The sequence below is a fragment of the Podarcis muralis genome, chromosome 2 (assembly GCF_964188315.1).
Source record: "Podarcis muralis chromosome 2, rPodMur119.hap1.1, whole genome shotgun sequence".
In the NCBI taxonomy this organism is placed as follows: domain Eukaryota; kingdom Metazoa; phylum Chordata; class Lepidosauria; order Squamata; family Lacertidae; genus Podarcis; species Podarcis muralis.
The window spans coordinates 61288510-61309408 of NC_135656.1; the positions used below are offsets into that span (position 1 = coordinate 61288510).

Genomic DNA, 20899 nt, shown 5'->3' on the forward strand with positions numbered 1-20899 from the left:
GGGCTTGTGAGAGATGGTGAATGGGTAGACCCTCCCACCACAACAGATACTGCCACAGTTTAGAGTTGAAAGGTTAGGAGTGATGTCACCAAGATGGAAAGCGGCAAGCTCAAGAGAGAGGGACAACGTTAAGAGAGCTATGGCTGATGTCTTCTTGAATCCAACTCTGTAGTTACGGAAGAAGCAAGCCTTGATTAAATTCTAGCACTTACTGGTTCAAGGGATTTAGAGGAGTCTGGCACTCACAAAATCATAGGAATACTGTGAGCATGCCCTCAGCAACAACTAGTGGAAAAGGCAGACTGGTTCCTTTCCTTATGGGTTGATGGTGACAACCCAGAGATTGCATCTGATTGTCGGTTTTTAAAATAGATATCCAGTAAAAATGTAGCCTAAGCCTCTCTTGTCCTGCTTCTTCCCCAGACATCACCCATCATTATCTCCTCAAACACGCAAGCAAAAACAAACAAACCTCCTGTAGGTAAGGAGGAAGGATTGGTGTCAGGATAACGAGAAGACTTACATGGAAGAAGCTGTAGCTGCATCCTAGTTCACAACCACCGTTCTGTCAAAGAAGCCGACACAGACGCCAGCTTGTGACCTTACCACCCAAGTAGCAAGAAACAAAGGGTAATTGGTTCCATAATGTCTATTTTCACTTTGCTGCTTCTAATCTAGGCTCTTTAAGGCTATTTCCATAGTCAAGAGAATCCCTTTTATGTTTGAGGTTCCTCTTAGGGGCATATAAAAAAAGATAAAAGCCATTGGATTTATCAAAGGGTGAGACAGGTGTAATTTTATAAAAATGAAGGTGGAAAATAATGAAGAGTGGCAATGCCCTCTCTGAAATGAAGGCTGAGATTTTCCTATCTCAGGTGAAACTTCTTTTTTTAAAAAAAAATTATTCTGCTATTTGAAAGTGAGAAAAGATCACTAATTAAATTGCCTGCCTGAAGTGGGCCAAGAAGGATACCTCCATCGAGTTGCTGTTTGCTTGAGAGTGAGAATAGTAATTGGTATCCAGCTGTTGAGATTCAATGTCGTGTCATCTTTTCATTTTCTCTTCATCCTATTAATTCCAGAACATTTTATACATTCCATTTCTTGGTTTCTGGAAATATCTGCCTAGTCACTGTAACAATATTTTCTTGCAGTGCGTATGAATAACACACATCCCCCCCCCCCAAAAAAAAACTTCACTTGAAGGTGGTTTGGCTCACTGAAGTGTGTAAGAAAGAACACAAGACCATAAAACTAACACAGGACACTGAAAATCATTTTTATTTGTTTTTCCAGAAAACATAAAAATCTCAGGGTTGAAGGTACTCATCTGACTAAGCCTTTGCTTTATGTGAACTGAATTTGTAAATAAAAAATAATGCCATTTATATTGTTGTACTTTATAAAATAGATTTTTTTAAAAAAATCAGGGTTTATCTGCTGCTTTAAAAAAAGTTTTGAGGATGAGAAATCAAAAGCTTCTGTATTGTTCACTTATTGTTCCAGCTTATACGCTGGTCAAATATAATAAAATAAGCAGAACTGATCCAGACCATCAGTTATTGTGGAAGACCTCATTATGCCAGGAACATCAGGATGTGGAGGCACTGGCCTGGTGTGTTATTGAAAATCACTGTCTGTCAAGCAAAACTATACACGAGAACCTCTGGCAAGCTGTTGAAATTCATGTTTTGCAAGCACTGAGCTGCACAAATGACTCAAGCAGAGGCATAAAATCTAATGGTGAATTTATAATCGACTTGAGACAGGGGAGAGGTGGGGGGTGCATTTGGAATAAGAACCTAGAAATCATTCCAAAGCTGATACACCTTCTCTTTGCAACAAAAGTAAAAGTATGTTCTGATGCTACAAATTCATGCATTTTGAGGTACAGATACCTATTTATCTGGTGGAGAAGGGAGGACTCATGAGCCTCTGATAGGCAATGGGCGCTTTTTAGCAGCCACAGATTCATAGAGTTGGAAGGGACCCTGATGATCATCTAGTCCAACCCCCTGCAATTCAGGACTATGCAGCTGTCCCTTACAGGGCTCAAACCTGCAACCTTGGTGTTATCGTGCACCTCTTTACCTTGGACTTTGGTGGTTAAGTTTTTTTGTTTTGTCTTATGGGGCCCACTTCTAACCACTAAACCACACTGACTTTTACAATGATCTCCATTCCAAGCCCTGTCCTAAAGCCGTCTAAGAATGAGAAGCAGGGTGGAGATGGGATCCCTATCTGCTCATCAACAGCACCAATAAACAACAGCTGTAGGCTATGGTGGCCAGCATCAGAGCTGGAGTTGGTATTCTGGAAGCCAAGCAGAGGAATAGGGATGGGTTGCCAATGTTCTCATCCTAGCAGGGCCCCTGTGGGCTCCATAGCATAGGAACCCAGATCTCAGCAGAGTCCTTAAATCCAGTTAAAATCAATGGGACTGAAAGGTGCTGAAATTTGGATTGTGTCCGTACAGTTTCATCTTTATTTATTTTCCATCTTTGTGGTGTTTGAAATCATTTTAGGAATGTGCTTTGCATTTTCTTGGGTTAACAAAAATATTTAATTTTCTCCCGTAATTCACAACATGTTTATTTTTGCATCAACGGAATCATGCTGAGTTCCTTATGAGGGCTATTTATGTCCTATTTAGACATTTTCATGGCTGCTAACCAAAGATGTGTCATATTTTTAAAACTATTGCATTCAATTTGTGTGTTTAATCTATATTTATACCCCTTTCTTATCAAATACTTCAGGGCTTTATTAACTGTTACTACCTTTTAGGAAGCCAAAACAAAGAATACCTCATGTTCCTCTGTACAATAGAAGCAAAGTTCAATGAATTGGGGAGAGAGGGAAACGCAGTAAGAGCTAAAACAAATAAACAAGCAAAGTAAAACACAAGGAGTGAAACAAAAAAAAAAGAAACAACCACATCAGCAAAAACTAGTCCAAAGTATGCAAAAACAATTATAATTGATAACAGTTCTTCTTCCCTGAAGGGGAATTATCTCACCCAGAGGTGGGGAAGCTTTTTTTCAGATCAAGGGCCACATTCCCTCATAGGCAACCTTCTGGGGGCCACAAGTCAGTGGTGGGGAGGTCCAGAGGCAAAAGTGGGTGCAGCAGAAAGTGTGACTCTGACCTTTGTACAATGAAAGCCAGAGGTCTTTACATTCACCCATGCCCCACCCATGCATTTATCCATCCAGCCCAAGAGGAATTGTTACAGAGCAAGCATACATTCTAGCCAGACAGCAGCACTCAAGGAGGGCCTAGGAACAGTCCCCAGGGGCCAGAAAGAGAGGCCTGGAGGGCCACTTTAGCCTTTAGGCCTGAGGCTCCCCACCCCAGCTGTAAATAGTTAGCCATTTCTTCCATTTTCTAGTAGACCTCTGAAAACTTCACACGTTACATACTTTGACCAGATGTATACACTTGTTTATTTTTAGAAGAAAGTCCCACTTGATCCAGTAGGACTTTCCAACAAGTAAACATGGCTGGAATCTGCCTGTTATTCTGGACTCACTGCCATTGTGAATTGACAAGCAGCTTCTCCAGCCCAGACTAGGGCTCCTAAGCCTTATAACCACCCCAATGGTACCAAATAGTATGGGAAACAGCCCTACAAGAAAAATTAACTAATAAACTGAAACTGACACGGGGACAAACAGAAGTAGACGCTCCCCTTTATCACATACACAGGCCGACAGGACAAAGACAATAATCCACCAACAGCATACAAATCAATATGGCTAACCTGATCCAAAACACCCACCCACCTCACTCACACACGAAAACAAAGATCACCACAGCCAATCACAAGCAAACAATCACACCCTAGGCCAACCCCAACCTCTCTCACCACCAAAGGAACACAAGTGAACAACACAAGCAACGCTGACACCAAACTCTACATACATTAAACATAATAGAAACACCGCCACCCGACCCCACCCCCATCCATCTTCCCTCTCTCCACCCCCCTTTCTTTTTTCTTTCTTTTTTCTTCTCCCCCTAATGCCTCAACAAATGAAACGGATTTGTAAAAATGTTACATGGGGGGGGGGGGAATACGAGGCATTACACTTCTGTAAAACAAGAAAATCCTTAATAAAATATTTTTTAAAAAATAAAATAACCACTCTTCTTTGTGTGCCTTCAACAGGCAGGCTCACACGCAGGCATTTAGCAGATGAGGCTCTTACTCAGACAGAAAAAAGAGCACTGGGGGGAAGACTGTTGCCTACTACAGGCACAGGGAACTGTGGCCCTCTGCATAGTGTTGGTTTCTGCCGCAGCCAATGATCAGGGGCAATGGGAGCTGTAGTTCAACATATGAAGGAACACAGATTCTCCCTCCCTGGCCTGGATATTCTTATTTGTGATCCCAGAGGGAGCAATAAAATAAACAAATGAAAGGAGCAGCATTGGCTCCGTTACCTACAGACTGATGAAGCAGCATGGAAACATGGATTGCATCACAGCTGAAGCGGTGGGAGTGTGCATCTCTCAAGACTTATATCCAGGCAAGAAAAAGCTTCACCTGTTATATTTCTGTGTTGGAAAGACCCAGGGACTGTTTCAAAGGTGACAATTCTGTATCCACACAATCACTTCAAAGCATAGTAAAAGATCTCCCAGAGCTTGGCCTGGCAACCCTAGTAAAAGCCCACAAATCTTTACTGTTTATAGCCTTGTTGTTACCTGTAAGTAAGACATGTAATATGCGCTCCTTCCCTAATTTGGGGTGCTCCCTCAGGATGCTTTATTTTAAGGGCATTTGGCAACTGTAATTATGACTTATTGATTACAAACTGTTGCCAAAACCACTTAACTCTCTCTTTATAAATAGGGCTGGAACCCTGTCTAGACATTTCAGGCTACAGCTCCCACCATCCCTCACCATTGGCCGTGCTGTCTGAGGCTGATGAGAACTGGAATCCAACATCTGGAGAGCACAGGTTGAGGAAGGCTGCTCTACACGCTTACCTGGGAGAACACCCCGTTGAATTGAACAGGACTTGATTCTGAACAGCTAGACGTGGGATTGCACTGTTAAAAGCAAATCTTGTGCATCCTACAGTTAGTGGCCTGGTTTACAAAAAGAGCTGAATCACCAAAAGCAAAACTGATCGGCGGCAGCTGGCAGATTGAAGTTCTCAGCAACTTTCAGTGGAACATCTCTCTGATTAGCGATAAACTTTGTACAGGAGAGAAGGTTTAGGTACCCCAGTATCAATCATTACATCTCTGGCAGTTCTATAAATGTCAGACAGGCTGCTGATTCATTTCCTAAAATGGCTTCCTCTCGTACGGCCAATGTCTCTGGAGATAATGACTTTAAAGGCTCCTTAGGTAAGCGATGACTAGTGTTTCTTTTAAGGTCAAAAAGCAAGATTCTCCCATAAATCATCAGGAGGCTTTTTTAAAAGTGAGAATTTAAGAGAAGTAGCAGAATTTATAGCATCCGTTGCTCCAGCCGCAGAGTAGTAGAAGGTGGAAGCATAAATAAGGTTGCCATATTTTGAAGAGCAAAAAAGAGGACACATTTGCCAACATCTACTTTTAACTATGGATCGCTTTGATTACTCTGCCGATGAAAAAGAGGACAAATAGCAACCCTACAAGCATTTGTGACCCCATTATTGGGCAAATGAAGAGAGGCCTTTTTGGAGTGAATGTGTGCCCACACCACTTCAGTGGCAGAAGAAAGACAGAAAAGCATGTTGGCCATTCTCTAACAAAACATGAGACATTAACTACTTCCAAATAAAATCACTGGGGGGGGGGGGAATTGGGGTGTGTGGAAATTCCAGGTTTTCCTGTGTGCTTTATAATATCACTTCACTCCCGAATATAGTATCCCTTCCCAAATCTCATTAAGCAGTGTTTTCTTAATGTTTTAGCTTCCCAGTGATCAGCACAGGAGTCTTGAGTAAAGCAGCTCCCCTTAGACAAATGTATCCATGTTTTCCCTCTGAGTCAAACTTCTCTGTTGTGGCTTCCTATAGAGTTGGGACTTATCACAACAGCACAGCACATTCAGCAGGGTTTCAATGAATGAGATGAGCTTTAAAAGGATTCGGTATCCATCCGCTTATTTTGCATTAGCCAAGCAAATGCTTTGAGAGGACATATTCTTGAACTGCTACTATATGGCAAGATAACGTACCAAATATGTGAGTTTCTTGATACTTGCAATTTGGAGCAAGCATCTGAAAATGTAGGGGGATATACTGTATATCTTCATAGCGTTAAGATTCTATTGGCTTCATTTAGTATTCCGCCTCCCCTTTTAAAAATAAATACTTTTTTTTTTTACTCTTCTTCTTCTGTTAAGTATTATTTATGAGGAAAATTAGAAGGAAGTGCATCCCATGTACTATATGGTGGGGAGTTAATGGTGAGCATTATTTTACTCCATTGTCTCCCTGTGAACTAAGAATGTGCCTTAATAAACTAGGGTTGTTTTTAGTAATCTCCTGAGATAGGTCAGGGGAATTAGCCTTTGAAAATGGTGTAGTTTTACTAAGCAGCTGTATAGTGGATTTGCTAGAGGTCTGAGCAAGTAAAGCCTATTCTGTGAAGTGCAGATTTCCAATATGAGTAAGGAAGTGCTACAGTGACATCTATTGGAAAGCACTATGATCCATCATTACAGGAAACAGATTAATCCAATAATCTGTTTTGTTTGTCTGGAAGAATGTACAAGCCACTTAATCAAAGAATCCCTAAGCAGTGTACATAGAACAGTTTTTAAAAAATTATTAATATGTTTCTTGGTTTGCCATGAAAACCAGTGCTTTGTGAGTGGTAGTTAGGAAATCACTTTCTACTTCATGATACTTTTCATTGGGCTAATCTTTCACCACGGTAACACTAAATCCCGGTTGTCTGCACAAAAAGTTCTTCTGAGATGAAGTAATGCTATCCAGAGACCTGATGCCAAACTTTAGACAGGAATCAAGCATGGCATCCCAATTCAGTGAATTATAGAATGACTATATTGACGATACATTTTGCCAATAGTGGCTGGCACAGGCAGTGATGTGTGCTGTTGGGAAACCAGGTAAGCAACGCCACCCTCTCCACACTGGCCACTAATACATCTGCTCCAGATGTGTGATAAAATTATCCATGAGACCTAAGATTCACAGAATGGTAAAGTTTGAAAGAAATACACAAAGCAGAAGGATAAAAGGTGAGATCCTGGGATACAGATCCTTTTTACCAGAGCAATCAACAACCAATGATGGGGTAAGGGTGAGAAGATGTAGATTGGGAAAATAATGAAGAGAAAATCTGAATTCTCCCCCCCCCAACTGTTCTAATTTGGAGCCCCCGCTCCACTCAGAAAACAGCTTATAAATGAAATGGGGGGGGGTCAGGGAAGTCTGATCACAGATTTCCAATGTAATGTATAGTTTGGTCCAAACTCATTTTCCTTCCCCAACAGTTTGCCTCACCCACAGCCACTCAAGACATCAGTCACAGCTGTTGTCCAGCTTTAAAGGAGAACTTTTCATAAGAGCTTCTTGTGGACCTCAGGAAGGAAGGAATTTGCCCCAGTTCTTATTTTTCTGCATGACTATAATGTGTGCAGTTTCATTTAAGCCCTGAAACAAATTGGTGTGACCCAAGGAAGTATCTTATCGCAACCCTACAGTTCCTTGGCTGTTCCTTATAACAGTGGTACCTCGGGTTACAGACGCTTCAGGTTACGTACATACTCTTCAGGTTACAGACTCCGCTAACCCAGAAATGGTACCTCGGGTTAAGAACTTTGCTTCAGGATGAGAACAGAAATCGTGTGGTGGCGGCGCAGCAGCAGCAGGAGACCCCATTAGCTAAAGTGGTACCTCAGGTTAAGAACAGTTTCAGGTTAAGAACGGACCTCCAGAATAAATTAATTTCTTAACTCAAGGTACCACTGTAGTATAGAAGATAACCATCCCCTGAGCAGAACAAATAAATACATAAATGAGCACTTCGAAAAGGACATTCCATGTGAATGGAAGGCATCTTTGTGCAGCAACAAATTCCCCATCCTTTTGAAGCTTGGAGGGGAATCCTGTAAGATATATAAACTTTTCTCTTCTAATCTGAAACTCTGAATCTTTCACTTCAACAAGCCAGAATCTCAGGTGTCTGATTTTTGTGGTGGAAGTCTAAGTCTGTGGGAAGTAAGTTGGTTGTGTCATAGTCTGTCTCTCAGCATTTAGATGATTAAACGCCTTTCGTGTGCAAATTTTAATATCTGGAAAAGTTGTATAAAAATAGAGAGAAAGCAAAATCTCTAGGAAACCAGAACCAAGCCTTAAAGATGAAAGAGTAGCCAAATTGAAATTTATCTGAAGAGATACTTTTGACACTTTGAAGTTATGGTGAGCAAAAACAGTTAAGTACAAGCAGTTGTCACATTTTTGAACCAATCATTGAGAGAGGGAGGGAATCTAGGGAACTTTTATTGGGCTAACAATAGGTTCAGTAAGAAGAGAAGACTTAAAGATATCAGATCTGTAAATAAAAGTTAATATACACTGACTGGCCACGGAATGCCTGGGTGGAAGCCAGCTGAGCCTGTGGTTTATTCATTTTTGGGACCACACTGCAGTGTTGCCTCCATGTGCAGCCCATAGAAACCTTCCTATAGGAATGAATGGCAGCCATTCACATATATCAGAGAAGGTAAGTAGATACATTAGGGTGGAGGGAGCTAAATCTGACCCTGTACTCACCATAGTAATCCCACTCTCTGGCACGAGGAACACAGTACTTCTTGGTCATGCTTGAATGCAGTGAAACTCAGGACCCAGCTTTTTAAAAATATTAGACTTTTATAACTTTCCTTTAAATAAAATTACCTTTACAGCCAAAAATTACCAATGAGAGTGATGGTTTGCACTTGTCCATCAGTTTCCAGTGGAATAGCAATTATTATGAAAACTCCTCTATGGTTGCAAGATTTGGGGCTTTCCCACCTAGAGCAAGCAGTGGACTGGGAGCTCCTGGTGGGTCTTGGGTCAGGTGCCCGCCCCATGCCCTCCTTCACTTGCCTGCTCCTTCCCCTGGCCATGCCATAGCCTTTGGGTTGGACTGACGCCAGCACCAGCAACTCCTTGAATGCTGAATAAATGTTGGCAGAGATAGAGAAGTTTGTGGGGGCAAGAAGAAGAAAGGTAGGTCTCCCTCCTCTGAGGAGAAAGGGTCAGAGAAGGCATTGAATGAAATTTGAAAGAGAAAAGATTTGTTATTAATGAAATGTATTTGTTATTAATAACAATGGTTATTAATAAAATGGTGTCAGTAAGGACCAGCTGCCAAACTCTGCCTCTCTCTCCTAATACAATAACTCAGGACTATCCAGGCAATGTTGGTTGACTGAGGACTGATGGAAGGAAACATTTCTTTACACAATGCATAATTAAACTATGGAATTTGCTCCCACATCATAAATTGTAGTTAGCTGAATAGCTTTAAAAGAGGATTCAACAACTTAATGGAGTTTAAGGTTATCCATGGATACTAGGAGTGGTGGTTATGGGATACCTTTGTTGTGAGAGGCAGAATGCCTTTGAATACTATCTGCTGGGAATTGCAAGTGAGGAGGGGCATTTTGCACTTCCATAGGTATCTGGTAAGCCACTGTGAGAACAAGAACCTGGCTGAGATACTGTAGTTCTTTGGTCTCATCTGGCAGGACTCTTCATATGCTCTTACTACACATTGGTGTGTTTTGTGACCATACAAAATATGTCTCTAAACAATATATATACATACTGCCCAATGACAATAAAATCCACCATAAAAATGATAAATCTGCATAACATAGAACAGTATAAGAGAACAATAGAAAGATTTAAGAAACTTAAAAGTTGTTTTTTTCTAAAGGCAAGCAGTTAAAAATAAATTAGATGTGAATTAAAACACATAGAATCATGGAATTATAGAATTGGAGGGTACCCCAAGGGTCATCTCGCCCAGCCCCCTGCAACAAGGGAATCTCAACACAGTCCCCCACCCAATTTAAAACCAGTTTGCAAACCTGCTTAGCTTTGCAAATGTGGTAGCAGTTTATTGGGGGGGGACCTCTCTATTTTCTCATGGGACAACCTCATTTGGGGGGGGAAATGCTTTTTTCATATAAACCTCTGGCTAAATGCATCCAAATGGTTAGAGCTTTTCTTTATTGCATTTCTGAAGGCTGAGATGCGACTGACGAGTGCCTCAACATGTGTCCGAGGACTGCCCTTGAGGCTTTTTCTGGTGATCTTCAGCAACATTTGACACCCTACCCAGCTCCCATGCTGCCTTCCCAAAGCTGGGTAACCAAGGTGCTGGTCTTTGGAAAGGAGGTGTGAGGGCTCTGACAGGGTCCTAGAGTCCTCTCTATCCTTCCCAAAGCCTAGTTAGCACCTTCCCAGCTTTGGGAAACAATGGGGAGCTCTAGGACCCTGTCAAAACCTTGTGCCTCCTTCCCAAAGCCCTGTGCCTCACTTACCAGGCTTTGGGAAAGCAGAATTAAGGGCTGGGGTGCCTCAGATTTGGGCCTCAACACTCCCCCCTCCCTGTGACTAGGCAGTGTGCAGCCTGCATGTTCTGTATTGAAGTACTCTTGCAGCCCACTTGGTATGAAATGTTAGACTGTCCTGGACTAGCCCCTTCATCCAGGTAGATGAGATCATTGTAGTGGCATGAGTATGGTCCACCCACAGAGTCAATTACATAGAAACCTCAGTGCCTTTTTGTTTAGGTTTCAGCAGAGGACACATGGAAGGCATTGAAATCTAATGCTTCACAGCTTTATTGCTTGGTGGCCTGCGAGTCATTAAGGGTTCAACCACAGAATCCATTGCAATATTTTATTGCAAACCCCTCCACTCTTTGTTCTTGTTTCCAAAATGAGTACAGTAGTTCCTAGACAGTATAATTTACCAGATCAACCCACTAGGTGGCAGTGAAAGCTCATGGTTCATGATACCTTTGGAACAGCACTGAAGTCCAAGCTAAGCTCCCATGCCAGCAATTTATTCAGCCTTCATCCTGATTTGCTTGCACGAAGCGTACCCAGTGATTAGACTACCTCTAGTCTTTACTGAGCATTTATCCTGATTTGTTTGCAGGGTACAGTACTTACATGTCTTCCTGTTAATCATTCATTCATCCTACACTTTTCAGTGCATTTTCCTATCACTTTCCTAATTGCACTTTCTTTAAAGTCCCTTTAAAGAAAAAAGCAGTTTTGTTATGGTAGTGGTCACTTCCAGATGCCTTGTTTATTGAACATTCATTCAACATGCATGGAGAATAAATGACATTTGACTATTTATTGAGTGATCCTTCTGATTTGTTTGCAAAAAAATGTATGCCAAGCAATTCTTAACCCACACTTCCCATTCCATTTTCCTTATTTCATCAAGTTCGAACTTGGGGGGAAGGGGGTTTATTGTGCAAGATCTCCAAATCAGTGTTAACTGTGCAGCCTGAATTTGCCAGTGTGTGAATGAATCCTGTCCAAAAACAGCAAGCGTCTGGAAGTGTCCGCTTTAATTGTACAAACTTTCTGGTATGTGCTTGAATCCGTCCCGCAAAATAAATCATTTCAAGACTGATTATGGCCTTTCGTTCTGATGCTTTTTAAAGAGCATCAGAGGGAGAGATCCATCCCAAACGGAAAGCTTCCAACTTGGGAAGCTTTTCTTACTAGATGCATGCTGGGGGCAAAGGGCAGAAGATATTTCACCCAGCCTTTCTTGGGTCTGGGCCTTTGGAGACGGTGTTACACTGGATGGACCTTGACCTGGTCAGTCCTCAAGGTAGTTCTTATCTCTCGAAAAACAACTTTTGTCCACCCCGCCCTTTGCTCAGAAGCTACCCACCTGGAAGCCTGCAAGCTTTTAAAATCAGGTCGGTGGGACTCCTGGCTTTCCTTCCCCTAAGCAAAAGCAGCAACCCCAGACCCTGCTCTTCCGCGAGTCGACTGGGAAAAGCAAGTTTCCCTCAGTCCCAGGTGAGTGGAGGGTTGCGGCCTGACAGCGCGGGAATCCCATGTTAAACGAGCCCAAGAGGGCAAAGTTCCTGAGGCAAAAGTCGGCTTCGCCTTGCGCGCGCGAAAGAGGCGCTTCCTTAGGAGTAAGCCCGCCCAAGTTCCTCCCTCGACGCCAGTGCAGAGCAGCCACACCAGGGCTGTGGGCGAGGAAGCCAGCGAGAGGGACCCGAGAGGGACAGGAAGAAGTTGCCGAGGCCCGAGGGCTCCTGACTCGCGTCATATGACCCAGCAAAGATGGCTGAAGGAGGGCAGAGTTGCGAAGTAGTACCTGCTGCTCCCGCCGCGGGAGAGAGCGAGGGCTGCGAAGCCGCCGCCGCCCGGACCCCCGGCAGCGCGCCTGAGCTGAGGGGCGGCGGCGGCGGCAAAGAGAGGCCGGCCGAGGACTCGCGGTGGCCGGCTCCCATCCTCTCGCTGGCCAAGAAAGCCTCGGAAAACTTAGCAGCCGGCTATGGGAGCGCCCTGAAGTCCGCAGCCTTGGTAGGACTCGTGCCCAAACCGCTCAGCAATGACAGCCCAGCCAACCCAAGTAGGGCCATGCTTATTGCTTGTGGTATTGAATTTATTTTTTTTAGGGGGGCGGCGGGAGGAGTGCGAAGAAGCAGCAAGTGGTTTTATTTCCTAAACTGCCGGTGGGGGCGGTAGCGTTGGTCGCCCGGCGGAGGGAATACTTTCTTACAGTGTGAGCCAATATAAACATAAGGAGGTGGCTAGGCTTAAGTCAAGGCTGCCTGCATACGATGGATACCTTTATGTTTTTTCCCCTTTTATTTGGGGGGGGGGGACATGATAGAAAGCGTATAAAACGCACGTGGTGTGGGGAAACCTGCCGCTTCCCAGATGTTGCTAAACTACAACTCCCATCATCCCTGGCCGCTTGTGCTGATGGGAGCTGCGGTTCTCCACTCCAGAAGCAGAGTGAGAAATTCCCCCCCCCCCCCAGTCTGTCATGATGTTAGAACCATGGGCCACGTTCAACAAAGATTCAGGGCAGGCAAAAGGAAGTACCTCTTCACACACCTTCTATTCTGGGATTTGCTACCGCAAGAGCTGGTGATGGTCACAGACTTAGATAGTGTTACCTTCCATCCATTATTCTGCTACCGTCCCCCCGTCCTGTAAAGCACTACCAACGGCTGCTAGTCATGATAGCTATTTATTGCCTCCAGTATAGGAGGCAGATAGGCTTTGTTCTTATCCAGCAGGGCTCTTTGTATGTACTTTTGTTTGATTGACCTAGAAACACTCCCCCCAAATTCCAGACTGAGGCTTTGTACTTGGTGTCACAGATACAGAAAAGCCACTCTGCACAGCAGAGAGCAGCAGCTCCCTGACTGGTTTGAGGCCAGTGTTTAGAACATGGAGCCTGTTACCACTGCAAAGCACAAGGCTGTTGTGAACTAAAAGTGTGCCCCCTGCAAGAAGATGCTTGCTGCACTGAGAAGTGCAAGGAACAACGCCCAGAAGATTGCCTGGCGATGTGCCAGTGACTACTGGCTAAAGCTGTGTCAGAGCATTTGGCTTGCTGCTGACAGTGGCAGTACTCACAAAATATACAAAGGCATGAAGAAAGCCTTTGAACCAACAGTAGAAAAAACTGCACCACTAAAAACCTTGTCTGGAGAGACCATCACAGACCATAGCAAGCAGATGAAGTGATGGGCAGAGAACTATCAAAAACTGTACTCACAGGAAAACATAGTCTTCAACACAGCTGTTGATAGCATCCAGGCTCTGTCAGTCTCAGGTATGTGGGGAAGCCCTAGGACAGGATGGAATTCCAACAGAGGTGCTGAAAGCATGCCTCAATTTGCTCATGACTCACCTCCACGGACTTCTCTTGCAGTGTTGGGGAACGGGATCTGTGCCACAAGACATGTGTGACCTTCTACAAGAACAAACGTGACTGCCATGACTGTAACAATTACAGTAGCTTGCTGAGTACTTTCACGCATGTAGTTCTCAACAGATTACAGTCACTTGCTGACAGGGTCTATCTTGAGTCACAATGAGGCTTTAGAGCTCAGAGGTCAACAGTCAACATGATTTTCTCACTGCGCCAGAAAAATGCAGAGAGCAGGAATGCCCCATGTACATTGCCTTCATAGACCTGATGAAGGCCTTTGACTCTGTCAGCCAGAAAGGACTCCTCACACTGCTCAATAAGATAGGGTGCCCATCTAAGCTCTACAAGATTACCATGTCCTTCCATGCGAACATGTGTGGCACCGTTCAGTATGACAGTTCATCCTCGGATACCTTCCCTATTAATACTGGTGTGAAACAGGGCTGTGCTCTCACTCCAACTCTCTTTGGCATATTCTTCTCCCTGTTGGTCTCCCATGCCTTCTGTTTGACTGAAGATGGTGTGCACTTCCATTCAAGGAGTGACAGGGTGTCTGTTCAACCTGTCACGTCTCCATGCCCCCAAAAAGTGTGATGGGTTATCATCCGCTAAATTTTGTTTGCAGATGAAGCAGCCTTGACAGTCCGCTGCAAGAAAACTCTACAGAGACTCATCAACCATTTTGTCCAAGCCTGCATGGAGTTAGGACTTACCATCAGCCTTACGAAGACCAACATCTTGGGTCAAAACATCGCCAGCACTCCACACATCAGCATTGGTGACCGCACACTTGAGGTGGTAGACAATTTTGTCTACCTGGACTCCACCATAACCAGCAACCTGTCCATTGATGCAGAGCTAGACAAGTGTATTGGTACAGCAGCTACAGCAATGGCTTGTCTCCCCAAAAGGGTATGGGAAAATGTGATACTAATGACCAGGCTTGAATGCTGAGTATGCTGCTTTATGGAAATGAGTGATGGCCAACTTAACACCTGCCTGGAGCAACACTTCAATGCCTTCCATATGCACTGTGTCAAGATGATTTGGGGCATCCCATAGCAGGACAGTCTCAAACAAAAATGTGCTCTTCTAAGCCCACATTCCAAGTTTTTTCACAGTTTCTCAACGAGGTCTATGCTGGCTTGGTCACATACACAGAATGAAAGATGTCAGGATCCCCAAGGATGTGCTTTACAGGAAGCTGGCTTCAGGCACTAGGCCTGTTGGCAGACCAACTCTGTGTTACAAAGATGTCTGCAAGTGTGACGTGAAGGCTGGCAACATTAAACCCTGCCGTGTGGGAATCTCTTGCAGACTACCATAATGCCTGGAGACAGGCATTCAGGTCATGTATCCACAGCAGCAACCAGAGGAGAAGTGGCTGCTATGAGGAGTGCAGAGAAAAGAAATGCCATGGCACACCTGTAACAGCAAAACCAGGCACCTTCATCTCTCCCTGCTGCAATAAAACATGTCTCTCTCATATTGGTTTCTACAGTCACAGCAAGCACTGTAACTCTCCCAATGGTTTGATGGTGCATGCTTCCATTGCCTCTCGAAGCAGACAGATGCAAACAGCATGCTCAGAGTTCATCTCCTTCACATGTTCTAGTGTTGAGGTGTGGAACTGAAAATAGATTCAAGAACTAAACTCTAGCAAACTCTTTGTTAAAATTTATACACCATTTGATTGTAGAAAATCACAAAGAGGTTTGCAAAAGATAAAACAGTAGTAGCAGACTGCATTTTATTCTGAAGTTCATTAACATTTCTTTCATCCACCTATTACATTGATGTATAGATGTCTAGAAAACTGAGGTAATTTTAATCTGTTTTAGTATTTTAATTTTTGCATTGCAGGGGGTTGAACTAAATGACCCTTGGGGTACCTTCCAACTCTACAGTCCTATAATTCTGTGTATTTAAGAATGGTTGTTTTCTCCTGGAGAGTTTAGTTCAGTTGAAAAATGACTTGCACCGATTGCCTGTATCAGGTGACAATGACTTAGATGAATATATAAAAACATAATTGTGTAGAAATAGAGCATAAAGTTGTAACTACTAAATCTAGGCAATCAAAATGTTTTCTTCAATTATTAAAAGTCCATAAATTTATAAATAAAGGCTGATGGATGTCAATTGTAGCTTACTCCAGGGGTCCTTTATCTTTTTTACCTTTACTAGTCTTATATATAATATTTGGAGTATTATCAAATTCCAGTAGGAAAAAAATCACTCTAAGGGTAAAGAAAAAGGGATATCCTAGTGTAGAAATGTAACTCTTAAGTTAATTGGAAGGGAACAAGATGGGAGAGAGAGCTGTTACTATCAAGCCAGTTATGTAGGAAAATTAGGAGACCCAAATGTGTTGCAAATTACCAGTTCCTTTCTGTGCATTTTTACTCAATGGCAAGCCCCATTGCGTTATTTGGGGCTTACTCCCAAACAACTGTGCACTGTATGTCCACCACTTGAGAATAAGTCCCATTGGGCTGTTTTATCATTCTTCTATTCCTGCAAAGGACTGCAAAGCTGATTAAACAGTTAGTCCTGGAACTTAAAACAATTTTCCAACACTGGGATGCAGGATTTGTATGAATAGTTGTATTAATCTGTGTTATGGCAAAAACAGAATATTGTGGTACTGAAAGAATAAAAATAATCTTGTTAGGGTTGTATCGATTGAAGTTCAACTTGGAGTAAACCCACTGAAATGAAGGGACCCAAGTTAGTCATGGCCATCATTTTTAATGGTTCTACTCTGAGTATGACAAACATTAGTTACAACCTTCAGGGTTTTTTAAGACACTGTATTTTTTATCCATGGTGTAAAATATGTTGGAGAAATAGAAGGCAATAAGGGCATGGATAAATTCACTACAACCAAATATAAATACCTACAAATATACGGAAACCTGAAAAATAGAATAGTATGCCATTCCAGTACTCTTAAATCATTTAGGTTTTCCATAGGTATTTGGTTGACCACTATGAGAATAGGATGCTGGACTAGATAAGACTTTGGTGTGATCCAGCAAGGCTGTTCTTTATATTCTTACAGACAAAGACTAACTGGGTTATTGTGCCACTTTAGAGGCATGTGTGTACCACCCCACCTAAGCTAACAAGCACATCTTGATTACTGGAGCATTAAATCAGGGGTCAGCAACCTTTTTCAGCTGTGGGCCGGTTTACCGTCCCTCAGACCATGTGGTGGGCCAGACTATATTTTGGAGGGGGGGAAATATGAATGAATTCCTATGCCCCACAAATAACCCAGAGATGCATTTTAAATAAAAGCACACATTCTACTCATGTAAAAACACCAGGCAGGCCCCACAAATAACCCAGAGATGCATTTTAAATAAAAGGACACATTCTATTCATGTAAAAACATGCTGATTCCTGGACCGTCCGCAGCCCAGATTGAGAAGGCGATTGGGCCGCATCCGGACCCCAGGCCTTAGGTTGCCTACTCCTGCATTAAACCATATGATGCACTGCCAAATGGGCAGGCAATGCACTTTTTTGTAGCAAGTAAGAAAATAGCCTTATCAGGCTTTTGAGAAATCCAGGTGCTACAAACTTTTTATGAATTCTGATTTACGTAGGAATTCTTAAAATTTATATGATTCAGTTAAAGTGCCATGACAAGAGTATTGTGGCTCAATTTTTTATGACATAAGCTTTCGTGGACTATGGTCGACTTAAGCAGATGGATTTTTGCTGCAATAAACTAACACAAAAAGGGACGCAGGTGGCATTGTAGTCTAAACCACTGAGCCTAGGGCTTGCCAATCAGAAGGTCGGTGGTTCGAATCCCCGCAATGGGGTGAGCTCCCATTGTTCAGTCCCAGCCGCTGCCCACCTAGCAATTCGAAAGCACGTCAAAGTGCAAGTAGATAAATAGGTACTGCTCCGGCGGGAAAGTAAACAGCATTTCCATGCACTGTTCTAGTTCGCCAGAAGCGGCTTAGTCATGCTGGCCACATGACCCGGAAGCTGTCTGCAGACAAATGCTGGCTCCCTTGGCCTATAGAGCGAGATGAGCGTGCAACCCCAGAGTCGCCCACGACTGGACCTAACAGTCAGCGGTACCTTTACCTTAAACTAACACAACTGGAATTTATGACAATAAAAAGTGACAATGCAACCGAAATATTCCCTCACTGATTTCTGCACAATCACAGTTACCTGAGTGTTTCAGAATTACCATCAAAAAATAAAAGATAAAAACCTCTCATCGTTGCTTGTACATTCACACTTTTTATAATTGATCTGTTCTGCCACTGTAAACTGCTGAAGGATAACTGCTGGCAGATTATTGTACAGTGGTGCCCCGCAAGACGAACGCCTCGCAAGACGGAAAACCCGCTAGACGAAAGGGTTTTCCGTTTTGGAGGCGCTTCGCAAAACGAATTTCCCTATGGGCTTGCTTCGCAAGACGACAGCCCATAGGGAAATCTCCGGGACAGCGGGGAAGCGCAGTGCGTCTTCCCCACTGTCCTCGGACCTCCTCCGAAGCCTGGCGGCGGGGCGGGAACACCTCCTCCCGCCGCAGCCGGGCTTCGGAACGATGCTCCGAAGCCGGGCGTCGGGGAGGGAACTCCTCCCCCCGCCGCCCGGCTTCGGAACGATGCTCCGAAGCCGGGCGGCGGAGCGGGAACGCCTCCCCCCGCCGCCCGGCTTCGGAACGATGCTCCGAAGCCGGGCGGCGGGGCGGGAACGCCTCCCCCGCCGCCCGGCTTCGGAACGATGCTCCGAAGCCGGGCGGCGGGGCGGGAACACCTTCTGAAGGCCGGCGGGGGGCAAAAGTCTTTGTTCCCCCCTGCCTGCCTTCCCGGGAGAGCGGACGGCTTTTGAAGGCAGGCGGGGGGGGGAGCAAAGACTTCCCCCCGCCGCCCGGCTTCGGAACGATGCTCAGAGGAGCCTTCCAAAGCCGGGCGGCGGGGCGGGAACACCTTCTGAAGGCCAGCGGGGGGCAAAAGTCTTTGTCCCCCCTGCCTGCCTTCCCAGGGGCTTTTAAATTGCCCCGGACAGCGGAGAAGTCCTCCGCTGTCCCGGGGCGATTTTAAAATGCCGCCCGCCAGCATTTTAAGATCGCCCCGGACAGCGGAGAAGTCCTCCGCTGTCCCAGGGTTTTTTAAAATGCTGGGGGTGGGAAGAAAAGCCCTTGTCCCCCCCCCCCCCAGCCTTCAGAAGAGGTCGGGGGACAGACTGTCCCCGGACCTGGTCTGAAGGCGGTTTCCATAGGAACGCATTAATTGATTTTCAATGCATTCCTATGGGAAACGGTGCATCGCAAGACGAAAAACTCGCAAGACGAAGAGACTTGCGGAACGAATTAATTTCGTCTTGCGAGGCACCACTGTATCTGTGAAATGTTTTATTGTGAGTTTCAGGCTGTTGGGCATGCTTACTTAGAAAAAAGCTCCAATGAAAGCAACTCAAGTTGATTCTGACTAAGGTTGTTGGTCCTTTGTTCTGTATTTTATGGTTTTAGATTTCTTTTGATGTTTTAATGATTTTATTATACACCACCATAATATTTTTAATGAGTTGGTGGTTTGTAAATACTCTAATAAACAAACAAGTCTGCAAAGCTACCCACACTTATTTTGAAGGAAGCTACAGTGGACTCAAGAGGGAGTTGTGTATGAATACACACTTAAAATCAGACTATTCATGTTTGAGAAAGCAATATGTGTATACTTTTATCAATTTCAAAAGTGTCTTAAACTTGTAACAGTTATCAATTCTATACAGTTCTATATGAACTACTACCATTAAATGTTTCAGTTTGTGTACATAAATTGCCTTTATGCTTAAAGCTGGCTATGATTCTGTTTTAAATTAAATGCAACTCAAATTATCTCAAATGCTCTAAAATATTCTTCATTTAAGAAATTGTCTCTCGCATAAAACAAATCACCCCAGCCATTGCAAGGCCTTTACTTCTAAGTTTGCAGTTTTATGCTCACATCTGAAAGAAAGCCCCCATTGCACTCAGTGGAACCTGTTTCTGGGTAGACATGCATAGTTTTATAGTATCAATCCGTTGGTGACTATCAATTCATTGGTTTGCCTGCTGCAGTTTTGCAAACCAGAACTCTTGACATTTTTAATTTTAAGCCTAAAAATAGTGAATGATCCATTTTTACAACTCCTAAAGCTTGCAAAAACCATATTAAGTTCAGAATGCTTTGCTTCTGTCTAGCCACACTGCAGGCAAAGTACCTAAGCACCTTAATACCATAACCGTAACATAGTAAATTCAGTAGGAATTCTTTCAACTTCACATAACTTGTGTTCACTTCATCCACCAAAAATTTGGCCATATACTCGTGTGTCATTAGGAACACAGAGCTAATACTGTACAAGGCTGCAATATAATTACAAAACATCAAGTATTATATATCCCTTATAGTCCCAGGTGCTGACACTGAAATAACCATAGAGCTTTGCCAAGTGCCTAACAGAAACGAAGTGGTTCGTTTAAATTAAAAAAAACTCCACTTGTGGCTGAAATTGTACTGTACTGTTAATTATTCTTGAGGTCTTGATTTTTATTTGAATTCTAGTGTTACCTTGTTGACAACAATTCAAATTTTATTTCAAACTGGGAAAGCATTTTCCCCATATAGTTGAAACACATGAAATTGTCTAGCAGCGTCTTGAAAAAGGAGGTTGTATTTGTCAGCCACCAAAGCTTTTTGAATGACGTTGAGGTGAGTGGGGGAAGGTGGGAAAAAAATCAGCATTTGCTACAGAGGAAAAATACACGCAAGTGTAAAAACACAGTACAGTACTATTATCCTCGCGTTTGGTTTTCCACAACGAGAGGAAGAGGCCTTTAAGAAAGTAACAGCGACCAGACAACTAAAATGGCGCCACCCCTCCCTTGTTTACAGTGTCGCGCTGCCTCTGCCCAAAGCCTCTTTTCCCTGTTTGCCCAATGAGGGCTGCGGTAGCGGCTGGGCCTTAAAACCATTTCCTGG

General features: G+C 43.7%; 1 protein-coding gene and 1 long non-coding RNA gene across 5 annotated transcripts in view; one reads left to right on the plus strand and one right to left on the minus strand.

Moving 5' to 3' along the window:
• LOC144326975 (uncharacterized) overlaps positions 1-12025 on the minus strand; it is a 52371-nt gene extending 40346 nt beyond the window's left edge. The window contains exons 1-2 of the long non-coding RNA XR_013391920.1: positions 11886-12025; positions 11144-11228 (exon numbers count right to left, since the gene is read on the minus strand). This is a non-coding gene — a long non-coding RNA (uncharacterized LOC144326975). The remainder of the gene's footprint in view (positions 1-11143; positions 11229-11885) is intronic.
• Positions 12026-12289: 264 nt separating this feature from the next.
• Positions 12290-20899, plus strand: part of RUFY1 (RUN and FYVE domain containing 1) — a 28248-nt gene continuing 19638 nt past the window's right edge. For 2 of the 4 annotated variants that reach the window (XM_028718224.2, XM_028718225.2), the window contains exon 1: positions 12290-12581. In XM_028718224.2, the coding sequence (XP_028574057.2) occupies positions 12290-12581 (292 nt within the window). The remainder of the gene's footprint in view (positions 12582-20899) is intronic. The other 2 variants (XM_028718228.2, XM_028718227.2) reach the window with 2 other exon arrangements.